General features: G+C 39.1%; 1 protein-coding gene across 2 annotated transcripts in view; it reads right to left on the reverse strand.

Moving 5' to 3' along the window:
• DPP10 (dipeptidyl peptidase like 10) overlaps window positions 1–26719 on the reverse strand; it is a 586192-nt gene that overhangs the window by 150828 nt on the left and 408645 nt on the right. For both annotated transcript variants that reach the window (XM_076343054.1, XM_076343053.1), the window contains exon 4: window positions 12275–12369. In XM_076343054.1, the coding sequence (XP_076199169.1) occupies window positions 12275–12369 (95 nt within the window). The remainder of the gene's footprint in view (window positions 1–12274; window positions 12370–26719) is intronic.

Below are 26719 nucleotides of genomic sequence, written 5' to 3' on the forward strand. Positions count from 1 at the left end.
GCACTGAAGGAAATAATTTTAAATGAATCTCAAGACATCTATTTGCAGAATGAAAGGAAAAAGGAGAAGTGAAAAATGCAGATAGGAATACAAAAAGTAGGATAGAAAAAATAACAGAACCACAAAGGTACAAAGTGAAAGAAAATAAACAAATAGCTCTGCAGAGCAAGATCTATCCACTATTCAAAGGAAGGCTTTCCCTTATTTGACTTAGAATCATAGAATCATAGAATCATTGAGGTTGGAAAAGACCTCTAAGATCATCGAGTCCAACCGTCAACCCAACACCACCATGCCCACTAAACCATGTCCCTAAGCGCCTCATCTACACGTCTTTTAAATACCTCCAGGGATGGGGACTCCACCACTTCCCTGGGCAGCCTCTTCCAATGTTTCACCACTCTTTCAGTAAAGACATTTTTCCTCATGTCCAATCTAAACCTCCCCTGGCACAACTTGAGGCCATTTCCTCTCGTCCTGTCGCTTGTTACTTCGGAGAAAAGACCAACACCCACCTCGCTACAACCTCCTTTCAGGGAGTTGTAGAGAGCGATGAGGTCTCCCCTCAGCCTCCTTTTTTCCAGGCTGAACAACCCCAGTTCCCTCAGCCGCTCCTCATAAGACTTGTTCTCCAGACCCCTCACCAGCCTCGTTGCCCTTCTCTGGACACTTCTTAAGCATCCTGTTCTGTTTAGCCTAATCCCACTGCTAAACTAATGAATTCAACAGGGGTTTAAGGTACACAAACCAGAAGTCATAAACTAATACATTCAGAGTAGCTAAGGAGTTATTCCTAAAAAAAAAAAGAAAAAAAAAAAGCAAAAGCTAATCTTCCAATAAACTGAGAAGATGCTGTGTTTTGATATACAGATTAAACTCAAGTTCCTAGGTAAGATAATCAGAATCAAGCTATCCAAAAAAATCAAAGGGAAAAAATTAGTTTTGAAGATAAACTGTGTATTAGTTTGATGCGAGAGCATAACAGTATCAAAAGTTAGAAGATAAATCTGCTGTCTCGAGGAAAGAAGAGAAAAAAAAAAACTAAAAGCATTCTTTTGTATCTACAAAGCATTCAGAACAGATTTCTACTATGCTCAAACTAGCTTTTATGAGTTAACCATCTTTAAGCCGACACTATGTTAATGTTAATCTATGAATAACATTCCCTTCTCTTAGCACATCACTGAAAACATTTTTAGATGTGAAATTTCTCTGCTTTATAGTAGCTTATTAATTATTGCCCCACTACCTCAGTCTTCAGCAATATATAATCCAGGCAGCTTTCCAAATTCATTCTCAGGGAGCACGGTGCTTACCATTTCATGCATTTAGTAAGACTCTTCAGTCACTGATTATGCCACCACAAAAGTGATGATGCACTTAATGCAAACACCTGAGTAGCTCAGCTGCAAACTATTGGCAGTTCGAGGCAACACCAGCAAGAGCTACTCGCATATTCTATATCCAAGTATAGAGTCTTGTGGATTTGGGATTTAAAATCATTTGAATCCTACTGAAGATGACCTTGTTCATTCAACTTGCACTCACCTGCAAAATTCTGTTTGCCTCCAGAAATGCCTAAGACACATGGTGTACATGCAGTGCCAATAAGCTATAATCTCTTGAGTGCAGGTAATGGTTTTGGCAAAATAGTTTTCTTTTTGTTGGTATAATGGCATTATTCTTGTTAAAAGGAGGATAAAGCTGTTTCATACTTTTTAATGTTTTGCTTAAGAAACAAGAAAATAAAAATTAGACCAGCAGAAATCGTGTTCATTGCCAAAGCTGATAGCAATGCTGATTTCTTTACATTATCATAAAATCATAATTAGCCTATTTTTTGAAGTTGGATTTACAATCAAGTCTTTAAGGAAATATATGTATTATATTATATTATATTATATTATATTATATTATATTATATTATATTATATTATATCGGGTACTCGGCCCCCCGAGCTGGAAGACGGGGACGGCGAGCAGGATGAACCCCCCGTAATCCAGGAGGAAGCAGTCAATGACCTGCTATGCCACCTGGACACTCACAAGTCTATGGGGCCGGATGGGATCCACCCGAGAGTGCTGAGGGAGCTGGCGGAGGTGCTCGCCAAGCCGCTCTCCATCATTTATCAGCAGTCCTGGTTAACGGGGGAGGTCCCGGATGACTGGAGGCTTGCCAATGTGACACCCATCCACAAGAAGGGCCGGAAGGAGGATCCGGGGAACTACAGGCCTGTCAGCCTGACCTCAGTGCCGGGGAAGATTATGGAGCGGTTCACCTTGAGGGCACTCACAAGGCATGAGTGGGACAACCAGGGAATCCGGCCTAGCCAGCACGGATTCATGAAAGGCAGGTCCTGCTTGACCAACCTGATCTCCTTCTATGACCAGGTGACCCGCCTAGTGGATGAGGGAAAGGCTGTGGATGTGGTCTACCTCGACTTCAGCAAGGCCTTTGACACTGTCTCCCACAGCATTCTCCTCAAGAAGCTGGCGGCTCACGGCTTAGACAGGTGTACTCTGCGCTGGGTCAAAAACTGGCTGGACGGCCGGGCCCAGAGAGTTGTGGTGAATGGAGTTACATCCAGTTGGCGGCCGGTCACGAGCGGTGTTCCCCAGGGCTCAGTTTTGGGGCCGGTCTTGTTTAATATCTTTATTGATGATCTGGATGAGGGGATTGAGTGCACCCTCAGTAAGTTTGCAGACGACACCAAGCTGGGCGGGAGTGTTGATCTGCTCGAGGGTAGGAAGGCTCTGCAGAGGGACCTGGACAGGCTGGATCGATGGGCCAAGGCCAACTGGATGAGGTTCAACAAGGCCAAGTGCCGGGTCCTGCACTTGGGCCACAACAACCCCATGCAGCGCTACAGGCTTGGGGAAGAGTGGCTGGAAAGCTGCCCAGCAGAGAAGGACCTGGGGGTACTGGTCGACAGCCGGCTGAACATGAGCCGGCAGTGTGCCCAGGCGGCCAAGAAGGCCAATGGCATCCTGGCCTGTATCAGAAATAGTGTGGCCAGTAGGAGTAGGGAAGTGATCGTGCCCCTGTACTCGGCCCTGGTGAGGCCGCACCTCGAATACTGTGTTCAGTTTTGGGCCCCTCACTACAAGAAGGACATTGAGGTGCTGGAGCGTGTCCAGAGAAGGGCAACGAGGCTGGTGAGGGGTCTGGAGAACAAGTCTTATGAGGAGCGGCTGAGGGAACGGGGGTTGTTCAGCCTGGAGAAAAGGAGGCTGAGGGGAGACCTCATCGCTCTCTACAACTCCCTGAAAGGAGGTTGTAGCGAGGTGGGTGTTGGTCTTTTCTCCGAAGTAACAAGCGACAGGACGAGAGGAAATGGCCTCAAGTTGCGGCAGGGGAGGTTTAGATTGGATGTAAGGAAAAATTTCTTTACTGAAAGAGTGGTGAAACATTGGAAGAGGCTGCCCAGGGAAGTGGTGGAGTCCCCATCCCTGGAGGTATTTAAAAGACGTGTAGATGAGGTGCTTAGGGACATGGTTTAGTGGGCATGGTGGTGTTGGGTTGACGGTTGGACTCGATGATCTTAGAGGTCTTTTCCAACCTCAATGATTCTATGATTCTATGATTCTATGATTCTATGTTTAATTCTAATAGCATTTCAGAGAGATTTAAGTGACTTAAAGTCACTTAAAGTGATTTAAATTTCCTTAGAGGTCTGTTTTGGGGATTTTTTGGTGAAGACAAGCACAATTTTGGCAATGAATTCAGAAACTGTCTACTTGTATGCACGGAAGAAGCCCTTCTAGATTAACAAGAGGAAAAAAAAAATTAAAAATCATGACTCATTCCTCCTGCCTAACATGGCAAGTAAGCTCACAATCTGTGAGTTCACTAAAACAAAAGACAGATTTCAGTTTTTCCCCATAAACATGTCTAAGGTATTTCACCAACCAACAGATGCCTGACTCCATGACTGAGGAGATATGATCAGCTGGTGATGGGCTTAAAAGAAAGTTTCAGACCCTGCGGTAGGAGGTGAGACATATGCCACTCAAGCCCTTGGGAGATTGTTGTGACATTCACGACAGGGATTAGATATATTTATTCATTAAAAAGAAGTTTGTGAAGATTCTGACCCCAAGGGTTTGTTCTCTTCTCAGGAGAATATATTTTTGAGTATTAAAGAAAGTGTTGGAAAAACACCGTATTGGAAACATTGGGAATTAAAAAACCTCGGGTGTCTTCTTATCAAAAGTCTGGAAGATGCTTGTTCCGCTATCATGTCTGCATATCTGCAACTTTTCAAGCTTCTTGCTTTGTCAGGAGCTGTTGAGCCTTCGTTCAGGAAGACAGACCTAAATGCTGCCCCTTATGACTATGCCTCTATGGTTTAGCTGTGCTTGATCTCTAAGAAATGTAGCTCTGGACAAATAAGCTCTGAAACAGGGAGAAATATAGCTGGCTAATTAGGCACAGTTCCTGGATGGAGAAGCAGGGCTCTTTTCCCTCTGCATCACTGCAGACTATCAGCTGTTTAGGAGACTGGGGGTAATTCAACACAGTGCTGCACTGTGTGCTCCATATCGCCTTATCCTTATCCCCTTTCCAAACCACAAGAGAGGAAAGGCAGAAGAGAAGGAAAAAGGGAAGGTAATTTCCTTATGTCCCTAGCCACATCAAGACTTAAAATCCCTATGAAAACCATCAGCTGTATGCAACTAGAAAACACTTTGACTAGATAAATTGCTGGAATCCCTAAATTAGTTATATTTCACACTGTTGCATAATTCTGAGCCAAAAAAATGTTTTTTAAACACCTGTACGCTGTCTTCCCTTCTTAATTCACAAATCTGCCATCCGTTTTTCCTATATTGCTGAATTTGACATCATTTCACTTTTTCAGACATGAAAGCATGATCCTATATCTGACCTTGCGTTCCTCACCCAACCAAAACCCCCACTGACTGTATAATTAGGTCTAACCATATTGAACATTGCATTTCTAGGTTTCTTTGAAATACTTCACGTGATAAGAGTTTTAATTCTTCTCCTGACAGTGATGCATGATGTGATGATCCCATGGACAAGCAACGACTGCTAGTCTCACTGTCACCACAGATTGCAAGGATAAAAAGCCAAATGGAGGCAAAAGGACACGGCGCATTTAAACAGTCTTTTGCCCTTCAGCTTTCCAGCTTCTTTCTCTCATCCACGTTCCAAATATGTCTTGCTAAACAGTTTTGCATGGAAAGAAAAGAAGATGAGATTAGCCTGACACTGTAAGAGTGAAAGCGAAGAAAAAACAATTCTGCAACAAATTAATATAAGGGAGAACCTACACACACACAATTGGCTTTTCCCCCACCTTTCCATATGGATGATTAAAATGGAAAACAAAATTCTGATGAACAATATATTCTCAAGTTTGATTTCCAATGTCAATACTTTGCATTGATGATTTTTTTTTTCATTTTGCATTTTATGTGCGTTCTGCTGTTAACAGAAATGCCTGTTATGATTGTTTTTAAGAGAAATTTTAGGCTGGGTTTAGGTTCTGCATCCTCAGCAAGGGCCCCTCAGTATCAGCTCCCTTTTATTTCTTCCGTTTTCTTAAAGCCTGGTTCTGAGTTATTGACGTACTGGCTACTCCCTTCATCTTTGCTCTATTCTTTCACCTACTATAAAATGTTGTATTTTTGTGGATTTTAACTACTATAACATTTAAATCAGTGCCTTATTCATAGTCTTTCAAAAATATGCTATAGAGCGGACAGATAGAAGTTACCTATAATATAGTCTAGCCCAGAGCTGTAAGAATATATCCTTATCAACTGTCAAACACTTTATAGTAGTCTTTTTTTCATAGTTTCAGTTGGATAGTTTTAAGTGAAACAATACATCATAGTTAAAACCAGTTAGAGAAAATTTTCACTTCTGTGGAGTTTACTTATTTGTTGTTTATTTTTTCCCTTTAGTTTTACCCCTCTTTCTGTTTCAGTTTCTTGTACTTCTGTTTTTCCCAGAAACTCACATCTTCCACAGTCCTATTATTTATCCTTCTCCAATTATTGACTAATGCTCACTTAACACACATTTAGGCTTTAAAAATTTTTGTTATTCATCCAGGATAAAATATTTCGAGACCTCTAGACTGTTACTTTAAAGGTTGGTGGTAATACTACTGCTTAGGAAATTACACATTTCTCTATATCACATACCTACATCCGTATCAGAATTTTAACCTAGTGGTATAACTGAACATCCACGTATGGGAGTTCATTAGCATTCATAGGTATTCAGTTCAACTTATCGGACAGGCATTGGCCAAATGGCAATGCATAAGAGGAATCAGATGGGACAGAAATACACTAGCTGCAAAACGATAAGGTATTTGGCATGTAGCAGTTTCCTCAGGTGGTACCAGCAAGCAAGGGAACAATGGGATTTTCCTCCCACTGCCACTGCTGCGACTGAAAGGAGAAGATGGATCACAGGGAGGTTAGATGAGAGAGCAGCTGAGAGTGCAGCCTAGCAGAAGAGCAAGCCTTGTAGCAGTGAAAACAGGAGACCTCTGAGAAGAGAGTCAGGTCGTAATTAGGAAAAGGCACGATAATTAGAATGTTGAAAAACGTGGGTTTCCAAGGTTACATTTCTTAATGCACTATTTCTTTTGTCACCCGAGCATTTAATCTAGATCCAAAAACACTGCAATGCTATGTGTTGTTGTTAGCCCTCAGGTTTCCTATCAAGTGTAAAAGATGAATGTGCCTTAAAACACGATCTAAGCTGAAATCTACCCTATGGACAATGGCCATCCTGGATGGGTGGTTCTCAAAAATGCAAAACAAATCCCCCAAACTGACTTGAAACTCCTCATGTAGTCCCAAGATACTTTCACACACATGAGAAGGTGACTGTAGGATACAAAAAAGGCATGAAGAGACCTGTGCAGCTCACAGGAGCCTCACACCATTGCCTCCCTAGTAGAAAATAACCTCTAACCAGTAAATCACAAAATTTCCTCCCACCCATTCCCCATCTTTGGTATAGTTAACCCTTAATATTTTTTTGTATCAAGGAATGATCTCATCAGGAGTATTTTTTAGAGAGAATCCACACAGAGCCACCCTAACTTGACAGTTTGGAGTACTGTCCCCTGCATTTTGTGTGTTGAAACCTCCTTCACTTGGACAAAAACCAATGGCCACCACCAAACCACAGTGACTGCAAACCCTTCCATCTGTCAGGCTTTCCCATCTTTATGCACAGTGGTGCACTGCAACAATAAACCCTAACATAAAAACCCCTCTACTAAAAAGGTTTTGCTGAGGGGCTTATTTAACATTTAGAGGAGCATGGAAGAGCAGAGATAATGTTACAATGTTCATAATCACCTATTTACAACATGTGTGGGTCATTAAAATGTCCAGTGTTGCAACAATTACTAATATTTATGTGGTTATATAATGTTGTTTAATGTATTTACCATTATTCACCCTTTCATTAATCTCTTACGCAAGGGTCTTAAAATATAAGCATGTAAACTACTCTTGTAATTAAATCTACATTAATCAACAAAGGAACTATAATTGCACTAAGATGCCACACTGAGTTTCCCATCAAAAGAGGAAGGGGGTGCGGTGGTGGGGAACACAAAACAAAAAAAAAGTCAAAAAGAAGAGAACTATCAACAAGAAGGGCTGTTTATGAACAACGCTCTGTAAAACAGCACAAAACAGCCCCTGCCAAAAGCTCTGCTCGGACTAAAACTCTCATTCTCTGCTTTTGGCTGCAAGGCCTCCACAGGGTTTTCACAGCTGGGCTGCCACAGCCTAATCGTGAGCCAAGACTACTCCTGCTCTGCTCACCCTTCTGACGCCATCCCCTAATTAGCAGGCAGCAAGAAGTAATCCTTTTCTCTTTCCATCCTTGTGTAAAAGATGGTCCACAGTAATACAACGATACAACATACTCTACGGTATACTCCCGGCAAGCCCCTGGAAACAGGTTTGCAACTTAGTAGTATTTGTTTGCTGTGCACCAGGATGCGGTTTCCCCTTGAGCTTGAAAAGAGTTGTGGAAAGGCACCGAAATCAAGGGGGAGAGCAAGTCAGGAATTGCTGGGTTTAAAAAGAGTCCAAAGCATACAGCTGGGGGGGGAAGCTGTTGTAAATACAAGACCCTATTCTAGAATTTCCAAACTGAAAACAATTATACTTGCATCGTCAGGCATTGCAAACAAATCAATAGCCTCTTATTTGATGATTCAAAATATAACCCATCATCTACACTCAAAAGGCTTAAGGAGTCACGCTAGATTCATCTCTGACCCAGGATCCTGGACTGAGTGTTTGTTAGGGTGTTTGCATGGCATCAGAATAATTTTGCATATGTCCACCACAAAAGCAGTGGAACTGAGGGCTAACAAATAAAAGTCATACCACTTTCATAATTATTGCAGCTTTTTTTAAAAGGGAAAAATGAAGGCAAAATTTCTAAAGATTTCTTTCAGAGGATTCAACACATTTGGAAAGTACCATAACAGAACACACAGTCCCTACGCACGTTTTCTCTCATCGCTGTGTTTGCTTTTTTCATTTTGGTTTGGGTTTAAGGATTGCAAAACAGACTAGAGAGGCTGAGCTAGAAGCATGATAAGGGACCATATGGACAACCTCCCCTGAGCAGAAGAAACCATGTGGTCCTCCATGCTCTCCTCTCCAGCGTAGCCAGATCCTGTGGCTGGCTTGTGTGTGAACCGGTAACCTGCTCTTAGTGACTTTATGTAATAGTTGACAGCAAAAGGTATAAACAAAATGCTTGTTAAACACCAAAATTACTTAGATAAATGTGGCATAAAGTTACTTATTTTGGAACTATAATGTGTAATAAAGTATTGCTAAATGCTGAAGAACTGGTAGGCATGTCACTTACAATTATGGTGATAGGCACCTCAGATAGATGATAGAGAACATATTGTAATCACGTATCGAAGCAGCATCGCAAACATCAGGATGCCACACAGTGATTAATGTCTAGGGCTTTTTTTGGCTCCATTTAATAGAAGCCTTGCCCAGCCTCCAGCTGTTAACATTTATATGCCGCTGGCTCATAATATTAACTGTTTATTAGACAGCTTAAACAGGATGCACTACACGAATACACTCAGAGGACAAATATGTATTAGAAAATGTCTTTAAATTATTATCTCCAGAGATGTTAATAGATATTCTTTGTGCTTTACAAGCTACTCTTTTCACTTGTATCAATGTATCTGTTATCCATAATATTGCTGTGCTAATATTTAATTACATAAAGGCCAGATTGTTTTACTAATAGATTGATTATAGAAAAGGATTCCATTTGAAACGGACAAATGAAGTGCAGTAATTTCTTCTACTGTCTGAATAAAACCTAATGAAACTGGAAAAAAAATACTTTTAACTCAGGAACTTTGGATAGATATTTCCTTATGGAAGAGAAATGGGCATCTTAGAAGAACAAAACACTAGCCTTTCTTCTTTCCAGGTGCATGGCTATTTTTAATGGTATTTTTTTAAGTGGGTTTTTTTAAATCTTTTTTATATATAACATATGTTTTCAAAAAAACCTGCAGTCTGCTTTTTGGCTGATACACATGCATAGTGAGCATAGTGGCTCTTCAGTAGGGCTATCTTTGACTTTTAGGCAATAAGCAACACGAAGAAGGATAAAAGAAATGTACTTTGCACAAAAATGACAGTCTCTAAGATGCAAAAGAAGAGCCAGTGATCTGTACACAGTGGAAGACTGCTTCAGGGGATTAGTAATGAGGAAAAAAGAAAATCTCTTCTGAGCTGCTGGTTCAAATACAGCCCAATCAGTGGTGACAAAGAGTCATTACTAGCCCCTTGCCTCTGCGCAATGAGTTTATCATGGCAGTTCAATTTTCAATGGACAATTATCAACATTACTAAGAAAAACCTGCGACTTCGGCAGGCTGCTTGAACAGAGAGGCAAACAGGAGAGGGAACACAGATTGAAAGGAGACTAATAACTCCTATCGAAAGGTGATTCTTCCATGACTAAAACCTTTTGATAGGGAAGAATGAAGGAACTTGCATTGCCACTGCCTATGTTGGATCTGTGCTATGTTTTTTATTAATACAAGACATCTCTGCAGAGTCATTAAACCAGCACCATTCTAATTATGCACCAGTGATTAAGCAGATGTGACATTGAGCGAGAAAAATGTTTGATTAACAATCCAGGTGTCTAACTTTGGAAGAGTACATTTAGCAGCGTGAATTTGGGGACAGTGGAGCTTAGAAGAACAGGACAGCTTTTGATTTCGGCTGTACAGTCTGCCTCTGTAACATTACGATCTGTTAGGATTGCTGGCCACCTTGTCAACAGACAACTTGGCACAGCAACATTTCCCATTGCTCTCTGCCAAACATACACCAACAAACTTACTGCTCTGTTTTCAGCTTTTTATTCTACTTCCATATGAATAATCATTGCTGGAATTCACTTTATTTACCTCTAACACTCTTAGCTTTTGACTGTGTACAGAGAGGAGCTTTGCAGGAAAACACACACATGTTTTTATTTGTCCCTGTTCCATACCTAATTGCTAAATGATTGCTTGAATATTATCCATTTTGGATCAGTTTCCCACATTTCTAATTAAGAGTAGATATCTAGTATCTAGAGCTCTCTCAGTCTGCATGGCTTAAGGATAAATCAGTTCCATAAAAAGCCCAGAGAAGAACAACTTTGTGAAAAGAGGCGACGTTCGCAGTGTGAAGCAGCCTGTCCATACTGATCCATCATTACTTGGCAAGATTGGTTTAGCATAATGGCCTGAATAGCCTGTCATGCTGGCATTACACTTGACATAGCATGAGCCAAATACTTGCAGCCAAAAGCGTATGAATTCATCTGTGAGAAAACTCAAGTCTTGTCATTAAAGTCAAGTTTTATAGCCAGGGACGTCCAAGCAGCTGCTTGCATTCAAGTTATACACTAAAGGCAATACGTAGGCCTGACACAGTTAATCCTCTACTTAGCCAGGCAAGTGCTCACACACACATACACAGGTAAGAGGAAAAATGCATCTGCAATACATTGTGGTTTGTACTTTACAGAAATTCACCTTTTCACCCACTTTTAATTGTGTCTGCCAGTCTTTTTTGGGCTAGGAGGTACCCTGAGGCACATCCCAGCATATGGAAGGGTGCAGCTTACAGAAAGGGAGCCTCACACACACTCCATTAAAATACAGTTCTCTCCTCCCTTCTCCTTCATCTTTACATTGACCTAGGAAGTCAGCGTCAAGTTCTTTCTCCTGAACTTCTGCTCTCCTCTTTCTAGTTCGAGGAATTAGAAGAAAAAGTCACCAGGGGCTTTATGCTTTGAAATGAGGACTCTGTATCAGCAAAGGCCAGGAACTGGTCTGGAATAAAATCAACCTTTGTCAAAGACCACTGATGAAAATGAGTCATCCTTTTGGATCTACAGGTGCAAAAGATTTTACTAAATTAAAAATACAGGGATTAACAGTAACAGCCACTGGTCTGTATGGAGTACTTATGAGGAAAGATTGACAAGCCACACGTTTATGCTGCAAAACCCTGATAAACGAGAATTACAGGGTAGGCTGTAAGTGGTATCACTGAGAACAACAGCACCAAGCAAAGCAAGAGAAAATATAGACTAAGGCATTAAAACATTTCTTAGCAATTACTGTTAGTCAGAAACATGTGCAAACCACTCATCTATACACTATTTACTGGCCAAGAGGAATAATCCCCAACCATCTAGTTTGCCATTAAAGCACAGAGGAACAAGTAAGCCAGAGATTAACAGGACCAGGAAATACATTTTTCTTTGCATATTTAATTGCTTAAAAGAAAATCTTCATATGACTTTTGAACACTTTTCTGCTTTTCTAATAGGGAAAAGCTCTCAATATTTTGAGTATCATTCCCCCATTTTATGATATCTCTTATTATAATAGACATCAGGTAGATTCACCAGCACATATGCCGAGCATGATCCTTCAAGTGGCCTGAACAAAGCATAGACTACAGCCAACAACATCTCCTCCAACATCTTGGTCATTTACACGTAGGTTGAATAAAACAACAAGTATAAGCCAGAAATCGTGCACTGACAGAGGAATGGATTATACTTTCCATTTATGTATAATCTACTCTAGGTTATAAATGTATTTTCTGTAACCTTTCAGTATTATACTCTCTCACTCCTGTTGCAGGAAAAAATGCTAGCAGACTTCCACTAAGAAATGAGTAAATAATATATATTACTTACAAAAGTTGTATTTTCCAATAATAATGTAGTTGTATTTGTTTCTACATTCAGTTCAACAACATGTCCATTCCTATTTTTATACACCACTGCTGTATCTGCAACAACAAAGGCATTAACAGTTAGCAAACACGTTATTTAATACAACATCTGTAGAGAAAACCAGCATATTACAGTCATTAGAATATCTTTATTACAATACGCAAACAAGACTGAAAGAATCGCACTCATAATATCTAGTTTTGTTGGTTTGCCTCATGAGCTTCAAAAATACCAGTTTATGCCATATAACATGTTCACCTCACTCAAAAATATGATTTCACTTAAATGGGAACATTTTCTGTGGCAAAAATGGGATTGCTGAAGTGACATCTTGAACGTAAAACCGCTCTCACCTAGATATCACTGCCACTCTGACACCTTATGGTCCAACCATATTCACTATGAAAAGGGCCATATACCAAAGTAAAGTTTTGCAAAGAAAAAAGCTTTTGCTGGACACCATATTCACAGATCTCGTTAGAAGTGATTCTAGCAAAACTTCTGTACTATTCTGTATCTCTGGTAACTGGATTGACAAAGATACGTACTATATCTTAAGACCGTCCATGTCCTGTGTGTTTAGTGCTGGGCCACAGAATACCAGATCATCACAAAAGCTGAATGTCAGCAAAGGAGGGTTAAAGCTAAATAGGTCCATTTGTAGAACATTTAAAACACTGTGGGATGAACTGTTGTAATTTTTTCCTTCTACCACTTACTTGATTTATAAGTTTCCATAAGAAAAATAATCAAATACACCTGAACTAAAGAAAAAAAAAATTACAAAATTAATTGTGGCTCCTATGAAAAAGGCTTTGTATCTGTTTGTATCAATACCTGCAAAATTACCAAGAAATACACAATAACTACATAAGCCTTCATTTAAAAAAAAAAGGTTCCAAATTTCCCACTATTTCTAATAAGAGATTGAATAGATTGAGTGCTGATTCTTTCACATTATTTAAAACCCATGTAAGAGATTCATATTTAATCAGATGAAACTATTTTGTTATAAAAATGTAGAAAGCATAAGGCAAGTTGTAAATTAAGCCTAAAGGAAACACAAAAGAACTTTACTAATCCTCAGTAATGTCTGAGAAATTCATTACAGATCCCTGAATTTTATGAAGTGGGAAGTAAACATGACTGGAGAAAAAGGGTATGGTATCATAAAAAATAAGCTTCGCTTACTCAGAAAAATGTAGCTGTATTTTAATTGACTCCACAGAAACTCTAGATATACAGCACTAGTGAATGTCCTCTGGTATGTTCTATAAAATTAATGAAGCCTCATTTTCAGAGCTTACTAAACTATTTTAGGATCAAGGCTGGGAAGTGTGGTGGGATTGATGGAGTTTAGGACAGGATTATCGGAGCTGCTGTTTAGGAAGGAAAATTAGATTGTGAAGTGTGGAATTAATAGTAACTTCTAAAGAAAAAGATTTCAAACATTAATTTTGAATAAAAAGAGATAACACTTTGTAGAAAGTTATTGTGGTTTCAGATTACTGGCTACTACAGAATATTAAAGTTTTTTCAACTTCTGTTAGGGTTTTTTGCATATATCCTTTTACTTACCCTAGCACTGAAAATCCCCAATGATGCTGTACCACGGTGCTAAGCAATTTTATAGAAAAAAGAAAATTGTCTAGACAAAGAGCTGTTCCCAATTATGAGTAAACCATAATGTGAGAAATGGCACATATAACTCAAGAGACATTGAACAGCTGTCAACAACTAGCCAAGTTCATTCCCCCTGCTTGAACAGTGCTCTGAACAATGCATTTTTGGTCCATAGGTGAGAGTAATATGCTACCCAAATCCAAACAACAGTATCAGAATGCAAGTCCTTCTCAGTTATCTACTTTTCTACATGCCATGTACATTTGGCCAACAGGATTTACAGCATCATGCCTCATTAACTAATCCTACCAAGAACATTTCACCCAAATAAAGAACTTTCCCTTAAAATTGCTAACAGGACCCTGAGTAAAATACACAGTCCCTAGGGCTCTTCTTGCAAGTCACACACACGGCGTGAAACAGCATTTGGAATAGCAAATACTGTGAATGACATAAATTAAAGCCTTTGTTCTCAAGTCAGAAGAAAATTTATTCAAATGATCAGAACAGAAAACTGAGAGTCAGACTTCTTCAAAAGGCAGCCTTTACTGGACAGTAATTATACCTTTCACTGAACTCGGGCCTTCATCTCTATATTGGATTAAGTAGTTAACTCCTGAAGTGCATAAATTAAACGAACACTTGCAAAATGCATGGAGATTCTCAGATAAAAGATTATATCAAAATCCATGCAAGCATTGAGCATAAATACAGTCTTCAAAAGTAATCATATTAATTTATATGGAAGTCTCATTCCAATCAATAGCTTGTCAGGCTGGATAATGTGATAGATGATGGTCACACAACATAATGATGATTTTTTTCATTGATAGCTCAAATGTAAATAAGAGCCATAAACATACATTTGTTTTGAAATTTTTGTTACCTAGGGTTAAAAAGTCTACAGAAGAAAATAATACCTAGTCCTTAACATTGTCCATTTACACAACTGATTGATTTATTTTGTTTATTATCTTGATGTCTTCACCACAAAGAAGTTCAGGGATCCCTCACATTTCACAAAGCATTCAGAGAAGTAGAGTTCCTACGTCAAAGAAATCCCCATTTAATTTAAAACAAAGAGTAGTATCACATAAAAACCTCTTGGCTGGGCACAAATTGCAGCACTGAAGAGCCACATTATCCATCTAAGGACATCACTAAAATAGAAAGCATTCTGTCTTGAGCAAAGGAGAACGTGAGGAAGCCTCTCTAAAGAACATGAGTTATCAAGTCACCAGCCCTGGATGATGTACACAAAACAGTCTTTAAAATAACAAAATTTCCTGTTTGTAATAGTTCTCAAATTTCTGAAAACTTTGGAAACTCCAGAGCATTGGATAAATAAGATTGTTCTGTGCTGCTAAAAGGTGAAAACAGACACCCAAGGGTCTGTACATAAGTTATCCTCACATCAGTCCCAAATAAAATAGTGGCACAATAAATCCAGGATTCTTCCTACAAAATACCGGCTAGCAATATAATTAATACCTGATAGCATTTTGCAGAACAACGTTGTTAAACAACGTTTGACAGGCTTAGGTTTGATAGAGGCAACTACGCTGAAACTGTATATTGCGTTTTCTTCAAGGTATTTGATTTATTTTATGACATTGTGATTCCAAAGCTTACATTACACAGAATTAATGGGCAACACATTACAACGAATAAAAATAGTATCATTAAGAAAAATAAAGAGGAAGACAGGGTACTCCTACCAAGTGATCTGTCTCACCTGGTTAACCGATCATTATTATAGGCAGGAGACTGGAATTGAAGAGCAGTGATGGAAAGAAAAGCTTATGGGCTTATACAGATAAACACTCTACTATGTGTTCTCAATGCAATATCACGGCAAAAAGAGTTGATGCAATTCTTCAACATAAGTGGATCACAAGTAAGAGTCCTACGGTGATCTTCTCTTTGCTTACACCACTGGTGAGACTGACACTATTGTAAAATGTCCAGTTCCTGGAATGCACACTGCGAGAATGGGAAATGAGTAGAGGAGTGCTAAGAAATTGTCAGTGTAACCCTGGATCAGAAGGCAAACATAAAAATGCAAGGTTGGAATGGCTAAAATTATTCAGGTTAACAAAGAGAAAGTGCAAAGACATCTAGGTCATATATATATATTGTTAGGGAAAAGTTAACGACAGGTATGGAGGTTGGGATGTGTGGAAGAGCTCAGCAGAGGACATGACAGAATCGGCAGCCCTGGGACGTTTTTTCTTGAAGATGTGCTTTAGATCTTTATGTCAAGAATTAGTTTAGTCTGAATGTGGGTAAAAATATAAAAGGTTGAGTTTGGATGGCTGTTGCGATCTCTTCTGGCCTGGAATCTGTGGATTTAACTCCCTCCATTGATTTTCTCATCCTCTTCTGCAGTGAATCTTTGGGAATGCAGGATTGTCTGCACAATATAACTCGTGTTTGTAGCTCTGTGCTAAGACAATTTCAATAAAAATCTCAAACCTTGGGTTTTTTTTAGTTGACTGCCTGTGGGATCAAGGGATATTTATTTTTTCTTCTGATGCATAATTCGTCTCCTGTTTGTGCCTTCTACTCCACTTTCCTACAAACTATCAAACATTGATCTCAGCTGCAGATGGGATACTGGGGTTGGTTAGTGCTGCAGCCTCATTCAGAGAATCCGCGTGGGTGTACGCCTGGTATGATGCTCAAAGGCACAGCATGCAAATTCCACAAATCTCAGAAGAGAAATTTTTCCCAGGCAGACAAAATGGATTACTTCTCTTTCTCCCCTCCCCTGCCTTACCCTGCAGCAGGTGGTTTAGTTTACCTGCTGAGGTCATTCAGGTACAGCTTACCAAAGTGATTCACTAGATTGCAGGGGTTTCCACAAAGACTGCCATAAATATCTTTCTTGTTCTCTGTGTTGCATATTTAAGGTTCTTCATCAGAACTGCAGTGTCTAGCTCAATTAAACTCATTGGGTTTGTTAGAAGATGAACTTAACGTCTGTTTGAATAAGGTAACAAACCCGGTGATTCAGCATTCACTATGATGATAGACAGAAAAAGGTATGGTAGGCTATTATTATGGGTAACTATCTTTGGGAATAATTTACTCCACCTTGATTTTGAGCTTATTTCTAAACCTGACTCTAAGGGAGGCTGCCTATTGGACAAACAGCTCTGTAGACCAAACCTGCTGCTGAACAGCTTCTCTACAATTTATTTGGCTTTCACAAATAATGCAACATTAAATAAAATATTACATGAAAACAAACTTTAAAACCAAAGTTCTTCTGTGATTATTGCAGCATAATAATTTCACTTGAGTCAGCAACATCTTACAAATTTGTATTAGCTGTATATATTACATCTTCTTACAAATTTGTATTAGCTGTAGAACCAACAGTAATTTATTTTATCATTGTGAGGCTAAATGTCCAAATTCTTATGCTATTGTATGTTTTTAAAAGTAAATCTTTTCATCATGTGCTCTACCTCTAGGCAAAGAACGTGGAACACATGTTCTGCTGAAATGATTAAGCCATATAATTTAAATCACAGTTTGGATGTATATATCAATATCATAAATACAGCCCTCAGTGATGCAACTATTAAGTAAATATGGCATCATCATAATCTCAAGTGTTTTTAAAATGAAAGCAGCATTTCATATAAACAGTTTTATGAAGGCTATTGTTCCTGTTTTAGTTCAACACTGGTAAAGGTTCTGCTCAGGATCAGGATATGTGTTGTTTGCAGGAGATGCAGCTCTATACTGTGCCTGACCTAATATATATTATTCCAGGGAATGTCAAAATACAGGCAAAATATCATAAAATGCAAAGAAATCAATGCAAAACTCTTCATATTTGACAAGCAGCTTGACCCCCATCAATCCTGCAATAACTTTTTTACCCTCATTTATTGAATTGACAACACTCTGCCATGTCCTAAGTGCTACAGAATTCGTTTGCAGCACTTGCTGTTCCAACTACATTCACATGGCATCATATATGTCCACATTATCTAAAAAAATTCAAGCCCTTTTAAATTCTAATGAAAAATTATGTATTATTTGGGGGAAAAAATGGACTAACTCTCATCCTTAATTACATCACCACCACTGAAAATCAAGCCTCAAATTGTGGTAGTGTAAGAATTTGGCCCAGGGCCTATATGGTCTTTAATGATTTAGCCTTCTGAAAGCAGGACACTGAATGGTGGTGATTTATTTGATGAGTATAAGCTCTGATTTCACGTCACTGAACTTGAGCAACTCATCCTGTAATTTAAATTACAAAGACTGGGTTGAAAGGGCAAGTTACCATATACTTTAAAGCAAACCTAAGTTGTGACTAAACCTCCATATTCCAAACACTTAAAAACTTACTATTGGTTAGAGCCAGCCTCTATTACCTTTACTCAAAATGCCTGTATCTGTAAGCAATGCTATGAGAAGTGGTATCTAGACTGCAATTGCTTTACCAAATAAATTATCTAATTATTTCAAACAAGAGTTGTGCGACGTTAGTTCACTGAGCTGTTTCTTTGTTCTCTTTCACTAGTGTTCCCCAAATGAACATTAATTTTCTTTCACCAACTTGAAAAACAAGATTTACTTAGAGCGAGCCATTGCACCTTACTTGATAAGGATACAATTAATATTAAAGTAGGGCAACTATTTCCTCAGAAAACCACCTTTTCCTTGTTTACAGATGCACAAGTCTGTTGTGTTAAAAACTTTATTACATGTCGTCAGTTTCCTGCTCCAAAGAATTAGAAAAGACAATACAAAAGATAATAGATAAAGAAGATGCACAAGGAGCTGAAGTGATTTGCCGCAGGTCACACAGCCCATCAATAGCACGCTGAGGAACTCAAGTCTCTTGATTTTTAGTCCTATTCGCTTTCTCTTCAATATTGATCCAACTTTTTAGTAGTTGGAAGTTTTCTTCTTTTATTGGTGGTATTGCATATTCAGACCTGTACATGACACAAAAAGCTCCAGGCTACTTATCACTTCCCCCCCACGGAGTGACTCCAAGAGACTCCCTGTGTGCCTGAAACTGTTGACACACTATTAACTGCATATTTCAGCTGTAAGAATCAAGAGAAAGGTAGTCATGTCCTACATGTGAACGAACAAAGGTGACATGAAATGTTTTGTTACTTCTGTAGGTCTCTCCATCTGGGATATATTACAAGAGACCCCAGACCAATAGAGATATGAGACGTGACCAGTTAACAAAGTACTAAGAGTCATCAGTGTTGTACTTGGAAAGATCCAAGAGCTTCAGGAACAACTGGGGTTTCCCTGTTAAAGCATAAAAGCAGGAACCCTGCCCTGCATGGGTTCACTAAAGCCACAGCCGTTAGGAGATTCCTGAATCTGAGCCTCCAGTATTCTGTGCATGCTTCACCTTTGCCATGCAAGAGTTGTGTTGCTACCAGTGGGTTTATTTTATTGACTATTATTCTATTCTATTCACAGAGTTTTTAAGCTGTGAATTTTAACCTATGAATACACATTGTATTTTTCCTCTAGCCTTTAATAGTCATCACAGCAATCCAAGCTTATCATAAAACTAAAAGCTGCCTAGCTTGTAAATCTACATTGCCACCACGTTCACTGAGATTAACTTGAATCATCTCTGCAGGTGCTAATAGTGACAAGGAGTAACAGAATCAATAGTAGTCCTCTGGGGAAAAACCACCTACTTCCTACTAAATTCACAGTACTGTTAATGTAAATTTTGTTTGCCAAACAAAAGTACTTTGGTAGAATATTTGGTAAATTTGGATTACTTGTTGATAATAAGGTTTATTTCATGGTAACTCCTGAGATAGATATACTTCTGTGGATCCATCGATTTCAATGGATTTGAGACGTGCCAAGTCCAACTTGCTAAGACCTGGCTCAATAGTGTTTTAGAATTTACTGATACTGATATTGAATAGTTTGAAGAAAAAACTGATTTATAAAGAAGGTACACAGAGCATAGACAGTAATTGCTGGCTAATTTGTATATAGCACTGTAAATCTTAGCCTAAGCTAGTTGCCTAAAGGAGCCCAGAAGTACTAGGCACTGACATTCTTTCTAACCTCCCCTCACTTACAAATAATGAGCATGACAGAAACCTGACGGACTTTTGTCCACTTTTTCCTCTGTTCTCATGATACTACAGAACAGGGACCCGAATCTGGGGCTTTTCCCTATCCAGCGAGTACCATAGCAAGAGGAGCAGATACATCCTCCCATCCCTCTAGCAGAGCCTGCCTTTCGCTTGGCTGGAGGAGGCCCAGCTGATGAGCCCTGGGGCTCCTGTTCGAGGGCAGGGCCCGAGGAGTTTGCTGGTGATACAGCAGCGTCAGTACTCAGGCAATTTTGTGAATAGAAAGCATCAGCTATTAAGGCAATCTATCTGACAGTCTTGAGAGCGTAAGTAGCATCTAAAAAGTAAAGGAAAGAGGAGAGACATCCAAGCAGTGCTGAAAATCTGCTCCACAATACCTAGAATAAGGAGGCCTCAGGGCAGTCTTTTGGGATTACTCATAGTGTTAACCTGAAGATTGTAAATGCTTGTTTTCCCATTGAAAATATTTACTAAGTATTGGTTTGTTTAAATGAAATTCTGCTTTGCAGCACAAACAGCAGCATTAGCAAGTCAGAGTCCTCCTTTTCCTTATATTTTACTTTTTTTTAAAATACAAACATAAGAGAAGGTTGATACCTTGCTGTGAACACATATGTCAATCAGCCTTTGCTGTAAATAGTATTATTAGAACTGCAGATGGCATTTCATTAAATTGATTATAGAAAATGTCATGCTAATTAAAATAGAGAATGCTTTCTGATTTAATGAACAGGAGGTGCTAGACAAATCTTTGTCTAATTAAGTGTTTGCTAATTAAATAAAATAGTCATTTACAAAGATATTACAGATACAGACCAAATTTCAATATGCCAGATAAGTCACGCATCAGCTGAGCAAGATTTCCACTGCTTTTCTAAAAGTTTATGCTCTTGTTAGTAGTGCTTTCAAGAAAATATTTATTCTGCACTAGTTTTATAATGTAAACTGTGACTCTTCTAGACAATCTTTCATTATATAGAAGATTCCCTATTCAAAATGTCTTGCAAAGTTGTAGACACAGGTAATTCCTGTACTTTCTGACTTCCACAGGTGGTCTACTTCCCTTTCCCTTCTAATGTCCAACACAAACTAACCAAAAACCAGGTGGGGATCTTACGACACAGTAGCTACAGAAATGGAAGCAGCACGGTCACAGTAGCATCCCACCAGACACAAGGAAATTACCTCTGCTGAGAAGGTGGACTTCTCAGTTATTACACAGAGCTACATTAACATGAAGACAGAGCCCGAGAGAGCAGATCTCTACTGTTATGCTGATATTGATGGATTAATCAGCCTAATCGAAAACAACCTGGATTTTTTTTAAATTATGCTTTATTGCATGTTGTATATTTGTGCAGAAAGGAGCAACTAGCACAAACTAGGAGTGCAGGCGTTTGCACAAAATCTATCTTCCTACCTTCTTCAACTCCAGAATAAAGTGACCAGGCACTCTGGATTGGCCCAGATAATTAAAATCTCCATCTTTTATCAATGTATCGTCCTCTTTTCCTAATCTTGTCGTCGGATATCATACCAAGTCACGCTCAACTCATGCCGATTTTCAGTTGTCCCGATTACTTTAGTATATCAATGTATGAAAATCTTCAACTCTCTCAACAGTCACTATTCATTTATAAAATCACAGATTTCTTCCCTACCATGCAATTGTGCAGGATGCTGCCTCATTATTACAGCTGCTGATATCCCCAAGCTAGCACTTTAGATGGGACAGAGAAAGTAGACAGATCTTGAATATTAAAAAATCTGCTGGAGGACTGATTTACAAGAAAAAAAATACGACAGCAAAATATATAGTGCAGTTAAACTTGAGTTCTTGAGTTTGAACTGAAGCAGGTGAGGAAATACTGCAGAGCTGTGGGAGGACAAGGTGGACAGCGACCATCAGCCACAGGTAGTAACGTCTGTGACTAGCTCAGCTAGAAGAACGTGACTGTCTACTGCCTAAGCAAGTCACTTCTGTACATGTTGGAAAGACGTAAACACAAGGGAAGGAGCTGAATTACTTCACAAAGACATCAGAGATTTAGCTATATAGAAGGAAATGCATGTAATCACAGAGAATGTAGCTGAATAAAGTCCCAGTGACTGTATTGGGGCTCTACCCAGACACACTGTGGAATCCAGGTGCGCTGTCAGCTTAGTTTTCACAGCAAAACTAAACCATCGCACCCAGGTTTTTGAAAGGTACATTCCTCTTCTATGTACTGCCATGATAACACAAAGCTGTTCTAATTTAGAAATTTCAAAGTTTTTCCTACAAGTTTGCTAATTTATTAACTGGTAACTTAAATTGCAACCCCTTGAGGGCTTTGGTCCTGCCACCCATGCCAGATAGCAGAAATAGCTTGCTGGAGCTCTTTCTTCTCCTGGATGGAGAAATTTTCCTGCAGTTCTCTTCTATTTCCCTGGGACTCTGCTTGGGAGTGAGCACAGCACCTCTACATAGATCTGCTCACTCAGACTTCCCAAATCCAGGCTGCCCCAGCAGGGTCTGTCTCATTTCTCCATAAGAGCACGCTCAGGATAACACAGCTACAGCTGAGCTACAGCTTTCTGAAATGATGACAGGAAGATGTTAACTTACATCGTTTAAGGAGCTGTCTAACAATTACAAAGAGTTGAAAGGAAATAGGAGTTATGCCATAATTAATCTCCTATCAGAAGTAGTAAAAGTCTCCTTCACTTTTAGAACACAACTGGACAAAGCACTACAACGCAAATGAGTAAAAATAAATGAAAATGTAAAGATCTAAGTGTGCACTAGCATAAATGGGAAGCAGTTATCTAACCCAAAGAGCAATCAGTTGATGGACTAAAGCACAAGATTTTACTATTTTTGTCATTCCTCCTCACACTTTCCCTACTCCACTTTTCTTAATGCAGAAATCTCCATCTGTATTTCTGTCATTATCAGGAAGAAAATGTTAGGGATATTCATTTCCCTCTCTAGAGCAAAGCACTAAACATGATTTCATGGTCTTAAAAGCTAGGATAATAGACTTGAGTCTTTTAGTCCATTCCAATTTGAAACAGTAAATCAGCACCAAGAGAAAGAGGGGAAGGGGCAGTATTCATGTCAGACAGAGAACCTTTCTAATAGGTTACAGCACTGCTCATGTGCCACGCAACTCCAGTAAGGTCCACCAGGTTATTACTCCTGGATACCTTCTGGTACCTACACTTTCATTCAGCTGTTCTCTCTGTAAAAAAAAAAATATAGGGACTTCAAATTAGAAAATGTACTGTACTTAAGGTGCTAAAAACTTTAAAGAGGAAGAGTAGGGAAAGTTATGCCAGCACTTTGGTTTTCTCACCTCACATTGCGCAGTGATGGTGAAACATCAGACATTGTTGTAGATGTAATTTTGCCAGCACAGAACATTCCATCTTTTCCTAAATTTCCCACAAAACTGCTCAGCTTTCCCAGCTATGTTGAAACATTTTTGGTCAGGAATAAAAGAAATAATCTCTGGTTGCTCTCTTGCATTGCACCAAGGACCATTACTGAGCCAGCTTGGCAAAGGACTCAGCCAGCTGTTGCCCAAATAATGTACATGTCCCTGGACTATTGAGAATATTAGTGAACAAATTGTCAGTCTCAGTCACACATCCTATCCCAGCTTCCTCCCCAGAGAGATAATAAGATATCTCACTTCTCTGACAGCCTCTGGAGTCGACCTTTCTGCTGAGACTGTCAAGAGGACAAGCCAGACGGGATGCAGACGGCTCTGCTTTGGAGTGGGCTGCACGGCCCAGGCCGGATTTCACACAGATTACTGAATTGGCAGGGCTGCGCTTTGGATAAGATACAGTGATTTCAAGGAAGGAAGATTTATATGCTTCTCTACCTCTGTATAATTACAATTCTCAAATAAAACTGAGTATTTCAACCTGCAATAGAAACATGAACTTCCTGTGCCTCTCAAACACTCCTGAGAGCTCACCATCGTTCCTGCTTCTGCAGTGCTCTAGATGTGACTGGAGTTTCACAGACAAGCCCAGCAAGTGAGAAAATTAAAATTCAATGGCTATGTACATATCACAGTAAAAGACCAGTCTCTGGAGCAGCCGTAGGGCTGCAGTTTGCTCACCCCCTTTTGTCCACATGAAGGCGTCTCAGCAAGCTGATTCAGCCAGAGATGATGGCTCAGTGCCTACCATCACACTCAGGCTGCCGGCTTGCAGTGGAAAGATCGCAAGTGTAAAATCGAAGTGGCCTCAGGGCTCTCTTTAACAAGCTGCAGAATGCATCCCTTGAGAAACTGGCACTCCCAGCAGAGGACGTAAAAGGCAAACGAAGTCATAGTGTAGGATTTCCGGGTTTACGCTGACAATGCTGATGCTTATTATTTACCACTCTCCAGCTAATTTCTGTAGTATGTGGAAATTGTGCAGGCTGTAGTAAACTTCATCTTGAAGAAATTATAATCAAAATAGAGGATACAAAGCATGCGATTATGCAATGTAAAATCTAAACTCTAAATGAGAGCAAGAATAGTCTAAAGTCAGATTATTTGCTACTGAAGAAACCTGCAGATGGTGTTGTGGAAAATAAGTATTCACAGGCACTTGAAAAGTGAAACTGTATGTATACTATCAAATTAGTTTTACCCAGATCTTATCATGTGTTTCATTCAGGATGGGACGACCTTCTACCAATGCATCATAACTCTCCAACTGTAGTCAATGAAAAAATACACATCAATCCCATTAAATACCAATTTTCAGAGTATGATGGTGGCAAATAGTATTCCCATTCAGTGCACCGTTTTCCTTAATTTTTAATGACTATTCACTTCTTCAGAATAAGCTTTCTACTGTACTGAAAATGACAATCACCAAATTTACCACGCCTGGCATTGCTATTATAAGACTGCATCACACACACAAAAAGATTACCTCATTAGCTATTACACAAGCAAACTCTCCTCTGTAATGAATGGGTTGACTGTCTTGAACCTTGGCCCATAGTCAATACAGGGAGAGAATAATCTAAGAATGAAAATAATGCTGATTATCTATTGGAGTGTCCTAATATTCAACGACCAGGAGAATATTTAATTCTATCCAGCCTAATTTGAATGGCTCTCTACTGCCTTTCCCATGACTAGCACACTACAGAGTGCATCCCCATTTCACAAACGGTACCGAATTTTCAGTCCTCATCAAAACTAGGAAATTATTCAAAAGATAAAAATGCTTTGGATTTATTTACTAATACGAAAAAATATTAATAACAAAAATAGAGATGGTTCCTTTATGTACACACAGTCTCTTCCTTGAGGCTCTGCACATGTGGATGCAAGCCTTCTCCAGCGCCACAAACACACTGCCACTTGGTGTAAATGCTTGTCAACATAGCTGCTATTTTGGCTAGGAGCGAACAAGGTATCTCCACAACTCAAGTCTGAGCCTCTACCTCTAGAAATAGTTATATCATCATCAACTGGATGGTGACAATGTACACCATTTGAGATGGGGAACATGCGGTAGAAGGGATTGCGAATTATCTCTGAAAACCAATCCCCTCTATTTTTTTGTGTGTAGGTCTGAGAGTGAGTATCTGCTAACTATTGAGTAGCAAAAGGTAAAAGATTGTGATCTTAGATATGTATTTTAGATCTACTCTGAAATTCTGACTTATCTTAGATAACAATAAGATCTATTTCGTAGCTATCAATTTGCTGCCACTGAAAATGAAATGAAATTTAAAAATATGATGCTGAATAATAACTTAAAGTATCCGTGTGCAATAGAAATGCTTATTTTAATAAATATTCATCATTATGGCAGTAGGTACAAAAAATTTAGTAAGCCGCTAGTACAGTTACTCCCAGACCTTTTCAGTAAGATATTTACCATGTGCTTCAATTTCATTGCACTGAATCCAACAGCTTTGCCAGAATTTAGACATCTTTGTTAAAATCCTGACTGCACTGGAGTTAATGAGAGTTTTGCTTCACAGTGCAGTGGACCCACAATTTAGCAGGTGCAGCTAAATGTCACAGAACTACACAACTGACAGCACTTGTTTTCTTTATTTTATACTACCAAAGGATAAACAAAAGATTCTAAGTTATTATAAAAATAAACAAAGGTAGGCAATTTTCTGTTCACACTTAATTATTTAACCTGCTCTTTCCAAAATAGCAGGTGTCTCATTCTGATTTACGAGAAAAACATGTTGATTAAATGAAGATCATTAGCTCTTGAGAATTATCATGCAACCAGTAATACATAAATCACATCAAGGCACTGTTTTGTGATTTTATTTGTATCTTTTTATGAACCTAAAATACCAGTCTATATTAAATTATTTCTACTGATCAGTTATCTGGCCTTTGAATAGAAATTAGACATTCAAAAGTCACGTGTGCATTTAAAATTTTCGCCCAGAAGTATCTTATGTATCTAAATTTAACTTATGAAGTGAAACCACTTAAGAGGTCTTGTTTTCGTGTGTGTTCATTACCTACCATACTACTGGAGTTCCTGGGAAATACCCACGATAGCTAATTTGAAAATTAAATGGTGTGTACGTCTCTAATCAACACAGATATGGAAACACAGATTTGGCATCAACATTTGAAAACACTGGCAGAATTTCCTTTGGCATTCGTTTTGGATATCATTGTCTAGTCTGTAC

The sequence above is a fragment of the Aptenodytes patagonicus genome, chromosome 6, assembly GCF_965638725.1.
Source record: "Aptenodytes patagonicus chromosome 6, bAptPat1.pri.cur, whole genome shotgun sequence".
In the NCBI taxonomy this organism is placed as follows: Eukaryota; Metazoa; Chordata; class Aves; order Sphenisciformes; family Spheniscidae; genus Aptenodytes; species Aptenodytes patagonicus.